This window comes from Oncorhynchus keta, chromosome 30 (genome assembly GCF_023373465.1).
Source record: "Oncorhynchus keta strain PuntledgeMale-10-30-2019 chromosome 30, Oket_V2, whole genome shotgun sequence".
NCBI lineage: Eukaryota > Metazoa > Chordata > Actinopteri > Salmoniformes > Salmonidae > Oncorhynchus > Oncorhynchus keta.
In genome coordinates, this window is record NC_068450.1 from 33,273,205 (window position 1) to 33,284,775 (window position 11,571).

General features: G+C 49.5%; 1 protein-coding gene and 1 pseudogene across 3 annotated transcripts in view; one reads left to right on the top strand and one right to left on the bottom strand.

Annotated features, from left to right (window-relative positions):
• The window catches only part of drp2 (dystrophin related protein 2), a 254,344-nt gene that overhangs the window by 145,891 nt on the left and 96,882 nt on the right, over positions 1-11,571 (top strand). For all 3 annotated transcript variants that reach the window (XM_052488310.1, XM_052488312.1, XM_052488311.1), the window contains one exon: positions 3,079-3,235. In XM_052488310.1, coding sequence (XP_052344270.1) covers positions 3,079-3,235 — 157 coding nt within the window. The remainder of the gene's footprint in view (positions 1-3,078; positions 3,236-11,571) is intronic.
• The window catches only part of LOC127913702 (KH domain-containing, RNA-binding, signal transduction-associated protein 1-like), a 6,380-nt pseudogene continuing 775 nt past the window's right edge, over positions 5,967-11,571 (bottom strand).

Sequence of the window (11,571 nt, forward strand, 5' to 3'; positions counted from 1 at the left end):
CTCCATAGTGTTAACTACTACATCACCATGACTAACTCCATAGTGTTCACTACTACATCACCATGACTAGCTCCATAGTGTTCACGACTACATCACCATGACTAGCTCCATAGTGTTCACTACTACATCACCATGACTAACTCCATAGTGACTACATCACCATGACTAGCTCCATAGTGTTCACTACTACATCACCATGACTAGCTCCATAGTGTACATCACCATGACTAGCTCCACCATACACCATGACTAGCTCCATAGTGTTCACTACTACATCACCATGACTAGCTCCATAGTGTTCACTACTACATCACCATGACTAGCTCCATAGTGTTCACTACTACATCACCATGACTAGCTCCATAGTGTTCACTACTACATCACCATGACTAGCTCCATAGTGTTCACTACTACATCACCATGACTAGCTCCATAGTGTTCACTACTACATCACCATGACTAGCTCCATAGTGTTCACTACTACATCACCATGACTAGCTCCATAGTGTTCACTACTACATCACCATGACTAGCTCCATAGTGTTCACTACTACATCACCATGACTAGCTCCATAGTGTTCACTACTACATCACCATGACTAGCTCCATAGTGTTCACTACTACATCACCATGACTAGCTCCATAGTGTTCACTACTACATCACCATGACTAGCTCCATAGTGTTAACTACTACATCACCATGACTAGCTCCATAGTGTTAACTACTACATCACCATGACTAGCTCCATAGTGTTCACTACTACATCACCATGACTAGCTCCATAGTGTTAACTACTACATCACCATGACTAGCTCCATAGTGTTAACTACCACATCTTTATTGACGCTTTATTGGCATATGAAACTTTATTCTTACTTTGCCAAAGCAAGTGAAATAAATTATAAACAAAAGTGAAATAAACAATAAAAAATGTACAGTAAAAATTACACAATAAAGACATTTCAAATGTAAATGTATGTCTATATACAGTGTTGTAACGATGTGCAAATAGTTAAAGTACAGAAGGGCAGGCCCAGCAGTTGTCTTATATATGGCTATAAAATGACAAGTTATATTTGCATGATTTAGCATAATTAATTCATCCTTACCATTTTGTTTCATTCATGTGACCAATACCTCACTTCTTCTCTCTAAGCTGAGACCTTGAAACTGAGATATCTTTTGTTCTGAAAACAAGGTCTGGGCGTACTGCTAAATAGCAGCTACTGAGGGTTTGTTAAATCAGTCACTTGCATGAATCAATTGGTTATTAGAACAGCACATAAATAGAACAAAGAAATTAGAAATAGGAAAAGCACAAACATTAAAATTCCCATTACAAGTTCATAAATCCTGCTGCTGTTATTGCACACTGTGGAATTTCACCCAATAGATGTGAGCATTTTGATAATTAGCGGGTATCTGCCTAATTCTGCTCTGCATTACTTATTTGGTGTTTTACGTTGTGCAATGATGATATTTTAGCAGAATTCTGCATGCAGTCTCAATTTAATGTTTCTCCCATTTTGTGAATTTTCTCACAACCACAAAGGGCAATGGGTTCTATATTTTTAGCCAGATTCTAATTGGTTGGTCGAATTTTATTTGAAATTTTATGTTCCCATACAAGTCCCTTCTTGCCTTGTCTCTCAGATTGTTCACAGCTTTGTGGAAGTTACCTGTGGCGCTGATGTTTAGGCCGGGGTATGTATAGTTTTTTGTGTAATCTAGGGCAATGGTGTCTAGATGTAATCTGTATTTGTCCTGGCAACTGGACCTTTTTTGGAACACCATTATTATTGTCTTACTGAGATTTACTGTCAGGGCCTGTCATTGAAATATATTCCAGGTGACTACCTCATGAAGCTGGTTGAGAGAATACCAAGATTTTGCAACGCTGTCATCAAGGCAAAGGGTTGCTCCTTTGAAGAATCTCAAATATATTTTGAGAGGTTGCCATTTATTTTGGTTACTTCATGATTCCATGTGTTATTTCATAGTTGTGATGTTTTCAATATTATTCTACAATGTAGAATGTTTGTAAAAAAAAAAAAAAGGAAAAACCATTGAATGAGTAGGTGTGTCCAAATTCTTGACTGGTACTGTATATGTTTTTGCTGTTTTGTTCTTTGTTATAGGTCCAAAAAGATTAGAGAAGTGGTTTATTCTTACATCTCCGTTTTAGATAGATAACTCTTTGTGTTGTTGTTTGTTTAGTGTTTTCCAATTTTCCCAGAAGTGGTTTGATTCTATGGATTCTTCAATTACATTGAGCTGATTTCTGACGTGCTGTTCCTTCTTTTTCCATAGTGTTTTTCTGTTTTGTTTTAGTGATTCACCATAGTGAAGGCGTAGGCTCCGGTTTTCTGGGTCTCTATGTTTTTGGTTGGAATGGTTTCTAAATGTCTTTCTTTGGTTTTTGCATTCTTCACAGGTCTGAACTGAGGGGGCCTATATGCGGTGTGGTCATGGTTGGTTTGGGGGGTATTGATTGGTTGGGGTGCGTGTGTGGATGTGGCTGTTGGTCTGGATATAGGTCCTCAAGGCATGAGTGGGAGGAGGGGGTGGGGTCTGGGAGAATGTCTCGCTGGTCTGGGCAGGGTGTCTGTTGATCTCCTTGTATCCTGTTGGGGCTGTGGTTGGGGGCGATGTCCTTTAGGGTCCTGGCTAAGGTGGGCACTGTTGCTTCTATCTCTCTCTCTCTCTCTCTCTCTCTCTCTCTCTCTCTCTCTCTCTCTCTCTCTCTCTCTCTCTCTCTCTCTCTCTCTCTCTGTCCCTCTATCTCTCTCTGTCTCCCCCTCTCTCTCTCTCTCTTTGCTCCTCTAGCTCCCCTTCTCTGTCCCCCTCCCTCTCTCTCTGTCTCTGCCCCTCCCCTCTCATATGTTCCTTCACCATCTCATACATTTTGTTTTTTGTATTGAATTTTAAGTTGCATTTGTTGCAGCTCTTTTCATAGGGGTGATTGTGGGATGGCAGTTTACCAATGTCACCCAATTGGTAGATGTGTTGGGTATCATGAGCAACCATTGGCTGACTGTCGTTTTGCTCTGTCTGTTTGTCTGTCTGCCTGTCTGCAGGGTGCGGATAGAGGCGTTCTCCGACAACAGTGGGAAGCTGCAGCTCTCCCTGCAGGAGATCATAGACTGGCTGACGGCCAAGGACGAGGAGCTGTCGGAACAGCTGCCCATAGGGGGCGATGTGGGGGCCGTCCAACACCAAAGGGAGGTCCACCAGGTACTGTGTTGGGCCCCTTTAAACAACGACATCACACAAACACGCCAAACTAGTATATAATCAGGATGTTCTTGTAAGGCAGAGCTCTCCAACTTTGTTCCTCAACCCTTGTGTAAGTTTCCAAGAAGAGGGTTGGAGAACTCTGTTGTAAGGCGAACCAACATTATTTTATTCCCAGTTTCTTTTGTGGCACTAAGGACCATGAGTATGATCCTTTGGTTCCAGTTTCTATGGCTTCTATAGGACTGAATGAGTGGACTATCGGCAGATACACAGTAATCAGCGTGTGCTATAGTTAGAAAATCCTTGAGTGGAACCCATCGTTCATGCCGAGCTGCAAGAATGTGTGTTAGAATTAACATCCAGTTGAGTTGTATTGATCAAACGAATGCAAAGGCACCTAACCCTAACCCTTTAGTTTCTCCCTAGAAACTCCTTAGTTACCTGTTTGAAATGAATAGGACCACTAGACTATGTTTCAGTGCTGTGACACTACCCTTAGTTTAACCTATTAGTCTGGTTAGCCATTTAACATTAAGGACAGAGGGTAAGTAGTTAGATAGGAGTACATACCTCAGCCATCCATCCCTCCACCCCTCCGTCCCTCCATCCATCCCTCCATCCCTCAATCCCTTCTCAGCGATATACCTACTTTCATTTAGCAACCACTTTAATTTGAGGCTCTCTTAATTTGGCCATGTATCAAAATAACGACTCTATTTCAGCATTTAAGACTCTGGCTGTTATCTTCAGGAGAGATCTGAGGCAACAAGATGTCTGTGGTGTGTGTTAAAGCCACCCAGTGGTGAAGCTGTAAAGATACCCTGAACTGCCGTTAAGTAAGAAGAGTGCCTCAGCTGAAATCCTTTTAATTGACTGACATGTTAAAAAGCCCTTGCTACTATGTGAGAGGGGAATAAAACTGGCTGAAAGCTGAGAGTAGTGGAGCCAAACAGATGAAGGGTGCAGAATATAAGATGGGGAGAAATAGTCATTGAGAAAATCCTTCCTAGCAAGGTTCCTGGGTTCCTGGGTTGGTTCCTGGGTTGTTTATCCATTTCCCAGGAAAAACTTAACTTCCATTTAGTGACGCTTTTCTCCAAAGCGACTTACAGTCATGTGTGCATAGGCAGGAAGGTGGATGCCGGGACACACACACACCCGCGTTACAAGCGCCATGCTCTACCAACTGAGCCACAGAAGGACCACCATCATCATCAATATGAAAATAAGATGATAACACACACACATTAGACACCACACACACATACAGATACACACCATTTTTTTCATTACAAAAATGCAGAATACTCTTTCCACCTTTGTTCCATATTTTCTGTGCTGTCAGATTTTGCAGTCTCTGAGGGGGAGAGTCGTTTTGAAATGTGATAGTGGTCCTCCCCTCTCCTCCCCCTCCACCCCACTGGCACTTTAAATCCGCTTCCCATTCAAAGTAACAAACCATCCAGTCACACACCATCTCAGCTCTAAGAAAAGCTCAAGCGCACTGTTGCTCTAGAGGGAGACTCTGTCTCCCTCTCTCATGTTCTGTTGGGAGATCCTGCAGAGGGATTCTGTTACTCAATATGAACCAGTACGAATCAGTAAGAACGGGTCAGATCTACTAGACGGGGTCAAAAACTAGGGTCAGAGGGAGACTTTCTCCCCTGGGTCAGAGGGAGACAGGGTCAGATGGAGACAGGTTTCAGAGAGAAACAGGGTCAGAGAGAAACACCAAACGTCTTTCCGCCATCCTGTTTCCTTCCCCCTCCTCTTCTCTCCACCCCCTCTTTCTCCCCTGTTTCTTCCCCCTCCTCTTCTCTCCACCCCCTCTTTCCTCCCCTGTTAAATTCCAAATAGGCTTCGATCAGTTATGATCCTGATGTTTCCTAAAAGTCCAGTGTAGAAAATTCCAAACCAAAACCAAAAACCTTCCCCTTTTGTCGAGGGTTGCTTGTTTCAAGAGCTGCCGTGGTAGACAGGTTGATGGTTGGTTGTCGGGGCAACGCGTCTAACGGTGGTAGCCTTGGTCCTAGGCGTTCCACGGTCGAGTTCAGTATTGTCTCTAGGGGTGTTCCTCCCTGGGCCCTTAGCCGCTCTGGCAGTGGGGGCCTTCCTCCCCTGTGCCGCTTCCCTCTCCTCTCCAGTCTCTCCTGGGCATAGGGTTCCCCTGCTTCCTCCACCCTCCGTGTCGTATCCTTACTCCCTGCCTTTGACCTTCCCCTGGCTCTTCTCATAGGCATATTCATATTGTTCGGTGCTGTAGCGTCCACCTACGCTGGCTCTCTTTCCTCATATTGTTCCGGTGCTGTAGCGTGTTGGTGGGGGAAAGGGTTCTTGGAGGCCCACCAGGGGCAGTGAGTCTGGCTCGTGGCGCTGTTGCCCCCCCTGGCAGGGGTTCCTCTTCCTGCTGGTCCCCCCCTCTTCTCTCCACCCCGCCTCTGGCTGGACCTCCTGGTGGTCCACCTCTTTCCGTTGGGGAATACCCCTACCCCTGGGTGCCCCTCTTTCCCCTGTTTCCCTCCCCGGCTCCTCTGGGCCCGGTGGTCCTCCTGTTGCCTCGTGGGACCCCTGGCCCGTGCTCCTGGCCCTGTTCAAATAACCCATCTCCATGAACTGTTCCTGACAGATGTCATCCATCATATCAGGAAACAGGAACTTTCCTCTTCCATGGCGTGCTCTTCTAGGTAAGCCTCGGGCCCGGGGCAAACCCGATGAAGACATCCTGATCTCATCCACCCCCTAGACAGGTTTCGTACTTGGCCTCGCCACCTTTCTCTCCACCCTCCTCCTTGGCTTTGTCCTCATGGAGCCTTTGCCAAGTACAGAGTTTTTTGGCCCCAGTCTCTTCCTCCACCCGTTTCTTGTCCTGCCCTGAGGGCCAAGAATCTTCCCCACAAAGTTGAACCGGATACTGTTTGACGGGTATGAGCACGCGTTCCTTCAGTTTGATATTCTTGACGGTGAAAAGGTCCAGATACGAGTCTCCTCCTTCCTTCTTCCTTGGGCCACCTTTCTGGACTCTCTCGATTTCTGTAGATAAAAGTTTCATAGCGTGCGTAAACGAGACATCCATACGGTCCTTCTCTCCGAGAAGCCTTGGAGATACTCGCTTTCTTGATTCTCCATTTTTGAGTTTAAAATCAGTTTTAATGCCCCTGCAATTAAAATCAAGCTTTCAGTGGGTGAAAAGATAAATAAACAGAAGAAGAAATAGCCAAGCTCTTTCCTGCTGTTTCCACGATTCTCCATGTAGAGTTTTCCAATGCAGCTTCCAATAGCGCACCCCTACTGACAACTTTCCATTCGGTGCGAGATCTCCTCGAACACAAACAGGCAGTCCAGGTCTCCTCCCCTGTGATGCTTCGCTCCACAGCGCACACGCACTGACACACTTCCATTCACACACACAGATCTCCCTCCACACAAACAGGCAGGCACACAGGCAGACCCCACACACACACACACACACACACACACACACACACACACACACACACACACACACACACACACATACACACACTCCCATAATTGGTCATGTACTACAGCAGAATACACCTTCCACTTGTTCCAATTTTCTGTGCTGTCAGTTTTTGCAGTCTCACTGACAGTGATAGTGGTCCACACTCCTCCCCCTCCACCCTCGACCGACTGGGCACACACACACACATACAGATCCACACCATCTTGGTCCTCCCTGTTACCTTCAAACCATCCTCTTTCCACCCCCTTTGTCCTCCACTGTTTCTATCTGATCTCTGTTTTCTCATGTTCTGTTGGCCATCCTTTTGATTCTAAGATGTTACTCAATATGAACCTTTCCGAATCAGTAAGAACCAGTATGATCTTCTATGGAAAAAACTGTGTCAAAAATATATTGATCTCATCTTTATTCACTGTCCTCCCCTGTTGTCCTTTCCTCCTCCCTCTCTCATGTTCTGTTCCATCCTGCTGATTGTGTGTCTCCTGTGTCTCTCCACCCCTCTGATCTGTCCCCTGTTGTCTACTCCCCCCCTCCTCTTTCCACCCCCTTCCCCCTGTTTCCTCTCCATCCCCCTCTTTCCTCCCCTGTTTCCTTCCCCCTCCTCTTCTCTCCACCCTCTTTCCTCCCCTGTTTCCTTCCCCTCCTCCTCTCCACCCCCTCTCTCCTCCCTTTCCTTCCCTCTCCTCTTCTCTCCACCCTCTTTCCTCCTGTTTCCTTCCCCCTCCTTTCTCTCCACCCTCTTTCCTTCCCCCTCCTCTTCTCTCCACCCTCTTTCCTCCCCTGTTTCCTTCCCCCTCCCTCCTCTTCTCTCCACCCTCTTTCCTCCCCTGTTTCCTTCCCTCTCCTCTCCACCCCCTCTCTCCTCCCCTTTCCTTCCCCCTCCTCTTCTCTCCACCCTCTTTCCTTCCCTGTTTCCTTCCCCCTCCTCTTCTCTCCACCCTCTTTCCTACCCTGTTTCCTTCCTCTTCTCTCCACCCTCTTTCCTCCCCTTTCCTTCCCCCCCCTCCTCTTCTCTCCACCCTCTTTCCTCCCCTGTTTCCTTCCCCTCATCTTCTCTCCACCCCCTCTTTCCTCCCCTGTTTCCTTCCCCCTCCTCTTCTCTCCACCCTCTTTCCTTCTCCTGTTTCCTTCCCCTCCTCTTTCTCCACCCTCTTTCCTCCTGTTTCCTTCCCCTCCTCCTCTCTCTCCACCCTCTTTCCTCCCCTGTTTCCTTCCCCCTCCTCTTCTCTCCACCCTCTTTCCTCCCCTGTTTCCTTCCCCCTCCTCTTCTCTCCACCCCTCTTTCCTCCCCTGTTTCCTTCCCCTCCTTCTCTCCACCACCTCCTCCTCCCTGTTTCCTTCCCCCTCCTCTTCTCCACCTCTTTCCTCCCTGTTTCCTTCCCCCTCCTCTTCTCTCCACCCCCCTCTTTCCTCCCCTGTTTCCTTCCCCCTCCTCTTCTCTCCACCCTCTTTCCTCCCCTGTTTCCTTCCCCCTCCTCTTCTCTCCACCCTCTTTCCTCCCCTGTTTCCTTCCCCCTCCTCTTCTCTCCACCCTCTTTCCTCCCTGTTTCCTTCCCCCTCCTCTTCTCTTCCACCCCCTCTCTCCTCCTCCTTCCCCGACCGACTGGCACTGTGAAATCCCTTCCCAATTAACAGTACACAAACCATCCAGTCACACACCATCTCTTTCTCTCCTCTTCTCTCCAGCGCACTTTCCTATCTCGATCCTGTCTCCCTCTCATGTTCCCATCCTCTGATTCTGTTACTCCACCCGAATCAGTAAGAACCAGTATTCCTCCTATGAAAAAACTTTCAAAAACTATGCCTCCTCATCTTCTCTCCACCCCCTCTTTTCCTCCCCTGTTTCCTTCCCCTCCTCTTCTCTCCACCCCCTCTTTCCTCCCCTGTTTCCTTCCCCCTCCTCTTCTCTCCACCCTCTTTCCTCCCCTGTTTCCTTCCCCCTCCTCTTCTCTCCACCCTCTTTCCACCCTGTTTCCTTCCCCTCCTCTCTCTCCTTTCCCCATGTTTCCTTCCCCCTCCTCTCTCCACCCTCTTTCCTTCCTTCCCCCTCCTCTCCTCCATCCCCCTCTCTCCTCCCCTGTTTCCTTCCCCTCCTCTTCTCTCCACCCTCTTTCCTCCCCTGTTTCCTTCCCCTCCTTTCTTCCCTTCCACCCCCTTTCCTCCCCTGTTTCCTTCCCCCTCCTCTTCTCTCCACCCCCTCTTTCCTCCCCTGTTTCCTTCCCTCCTCTCCTCTCCACCCCCTTCTTCCTCTCCCATTTCCTGTTTCTTCCCCCTCTCTCTCTCCACCCCTTTCCTCCCCTGTTTCCTTCCCCCTCCTCTCCTCTCCACCCCCTCTTCCTCCCCTGTTTCCTTCCCCCTCCTCTTCTCTCCACCCTCTTTCCTCCCCTGTTTCCTTCCCCCCCCTCTTCCTCCTCTTCTCTCCACCCTCCTCTTTCCTCCCTCTGTTTCCTTCCCTCTCCTATAATCCATCTCTCCTCCTCCCTGTTTCCTTCCCCCTTCTTCTCTCCACCCCCTCTCTCCTCCCCTGTTTCCTTCCCCTCCTCTTCTCTCCACCCCCTCTTTCCTCCCCCTGTTTCCTTCCCTTTCTCCCTCTCTCTTCTCTCCACCCTCTTTCCTCCCCCTTTCCTTCCCCCTCCTCTTCTCTCCACCCCCTCTTTCCTCCCTGTTTCCTTCCCCCTCCTCTCCTCTCCACCCCCTGTTTCCTTCCCCCTCCTCTTTCCTCCCCTGTTTCCTTCCCCCCTCCTCTTCTCTCCACCCCCTCTTCCCCTCCCCTCCTTTTCTTCTTCCTCCTCCCCTCCTTCTCCTCCACCTCTTTCCTCTGTTCCTTCCCCTCCTCTTTCCTTTCCTCCCTGTTTCCTGTTTCTCACCCCCTCTTTCCTCCCCGTTTCCTTCCCCCTCCTCTCCCTCCACCCCCTCTTTCCTCCCCTGTTTCCTTCCCCTCCTCTTCCACCTCCTTTTTCCACCCATGTTTCCTTCTCTCCTCTCCACCCCCTCCTCCTCCTGCTCCACCCCTCTCTCCTCCCCTGTTCTCCTCTTCTCCACCCTCTTTCCTCCCTGTTCTTCCCCCTTCTCCCTCTCCACCCCCTCTTTCCTCCCCTGTTTCCTTCCCCCTCCTCCCTCTCACCCCCCTCTTTTTCTCCCCTGTTTCCTTCCCCCTCCTCTCCTTCACCCCCTCCCTCCCCTGTTTCCTTCCCCCTCCTCTTCTCCTCCACCCCCTCTTTCCTCCCTGTTTCCTTCCCTCTCCTCTCCACTACCCTTTCTCCTCCCCTTTCCTTCCCCCTCCTCTTCTCTCCACCCTCTTTTTCCTCCCCTGTTTCCTTCCCCCTCCTCTCCTCTCCACCCCACTCTTTCCTCCCCTGTTTCCTTCCCCCTCCTCTCCTCTCCACCCCCTCTTTCCTCCCCTGTTTCCTTCCACCCACCACTTTTCTTTTCTCTATGTCCCCATTTTAAATGCAGTATTCCTTTATAATCTATCTAAGATGTCCCCTCCCCCAAGCGCACCGTTGCTCTAAAACCTTTCCACCGGAGAGTGAAGAGTGCATTGAGTTTTCTGTGGAGAATTAAAGGGTTTAAGAAATGAAATTATTGATCTTAAGTAGATTTATTCTGCTGTGTTTTGGAATGTAAGGGATGTCCCTTTCAGTGTGTGTGTGTGTGTGTGTGTGTGTGTGTGTGTGTGTGTGTGTGTGTGTGTCTGTTGTCCTGTGTGTGTGTGTCTGTGTCTGTGTCTGTGTCTGTGTGTGTGTGTGTGTGTCTCTTTCCTCCCATGTTTCCTTCCCCCTCCTCTCCTCTCCATCCCCCTCTCTCCTCCCCTGTTCCTTCCCCTCCTCTTCTCTCCACCCTCTTTCCTCCCCTGTTTCCTTCCTCCCTCCTCTCCACCCTCTTCTCCCTTTCCTTCCCCTCCTCTTCTCTCCACCCTCTTTCCTCCCTGTTTCCTTCCCCCTCCTCTTCTCTCCACCCTCTTCCTCCTTCCCCCCTCCTCTTCTCCTCCACCCTCTTTCCTCCCTGTTTCCCTTCCCCCTCCTCCTCTTCTCTCCACCCTCTTTCACTCCCCTGTTTCCTTCCCTCTCCTCTCCACCCCCCTCTCTCCTCCCTTTCCTTCCCCCTCCCTCTTCTCTCCACCCTCTATCTCTTCCTGTTCCTTCCCCCTCCTCTTCTCTCCACCCTCTTTCCTACCCTGTTTCCTTCCCTCTCCTCTCCACCCCCCTCTCTCCTCCCTCTGTTTCTTCCCCCTCCTCTCCTCTCCACCCCTCTTTCCTCCCTGTTCCTTCCCCCCTCATCTTCTCTCCACCCCCCTCTTTCCTCCCCTGTTTCCTTCCCCCTCCTCTTCTCTCCACCCTCTTTCCCCTACCATGTTTCCTTCTCCTCCTCTTCTCTCCTCCCCCTCTTTCCTCTCCTGTTTCCTTCCCCTCCCTCTTCCCTCTCCACCCTCTTTCCTCCCCTGTTTCCTTTTCCCCCTCCTCTTCTCTCCACCCTCTTTCCTCCCCTGTTTCCTTCCACCACCACTCTTCTCTATGTCCACCCTCTTTCCTCCCCTGTTTCCTTCCCCCTCCTCTCCACCCCCTCTAAAACCTTCCTCCCTGTTTCCTTTTCTGTCCTCTTCTGGAGAAATGAGAATTCTTTCCTCCCCTAGATTTCCCTTCCCCCTCCTCTTCTCCCCAGGTCCCTCTTTGTGTGTGTTTCCTTCCCCCTCCTGTGTGTGTCCACCCCCTCTTTCCTCCCTGTTTCCTTCCCCCTCCTCTTCTCTCCACCCCCTCTTTTTCCTCCCCTGTTTCCTTCCCCCTCCTCTCCTCTCCACCCTCTTTCCCTACCTGTTTCCTTCCCCCTCCTCTTCTCTCCACCCCCCTCT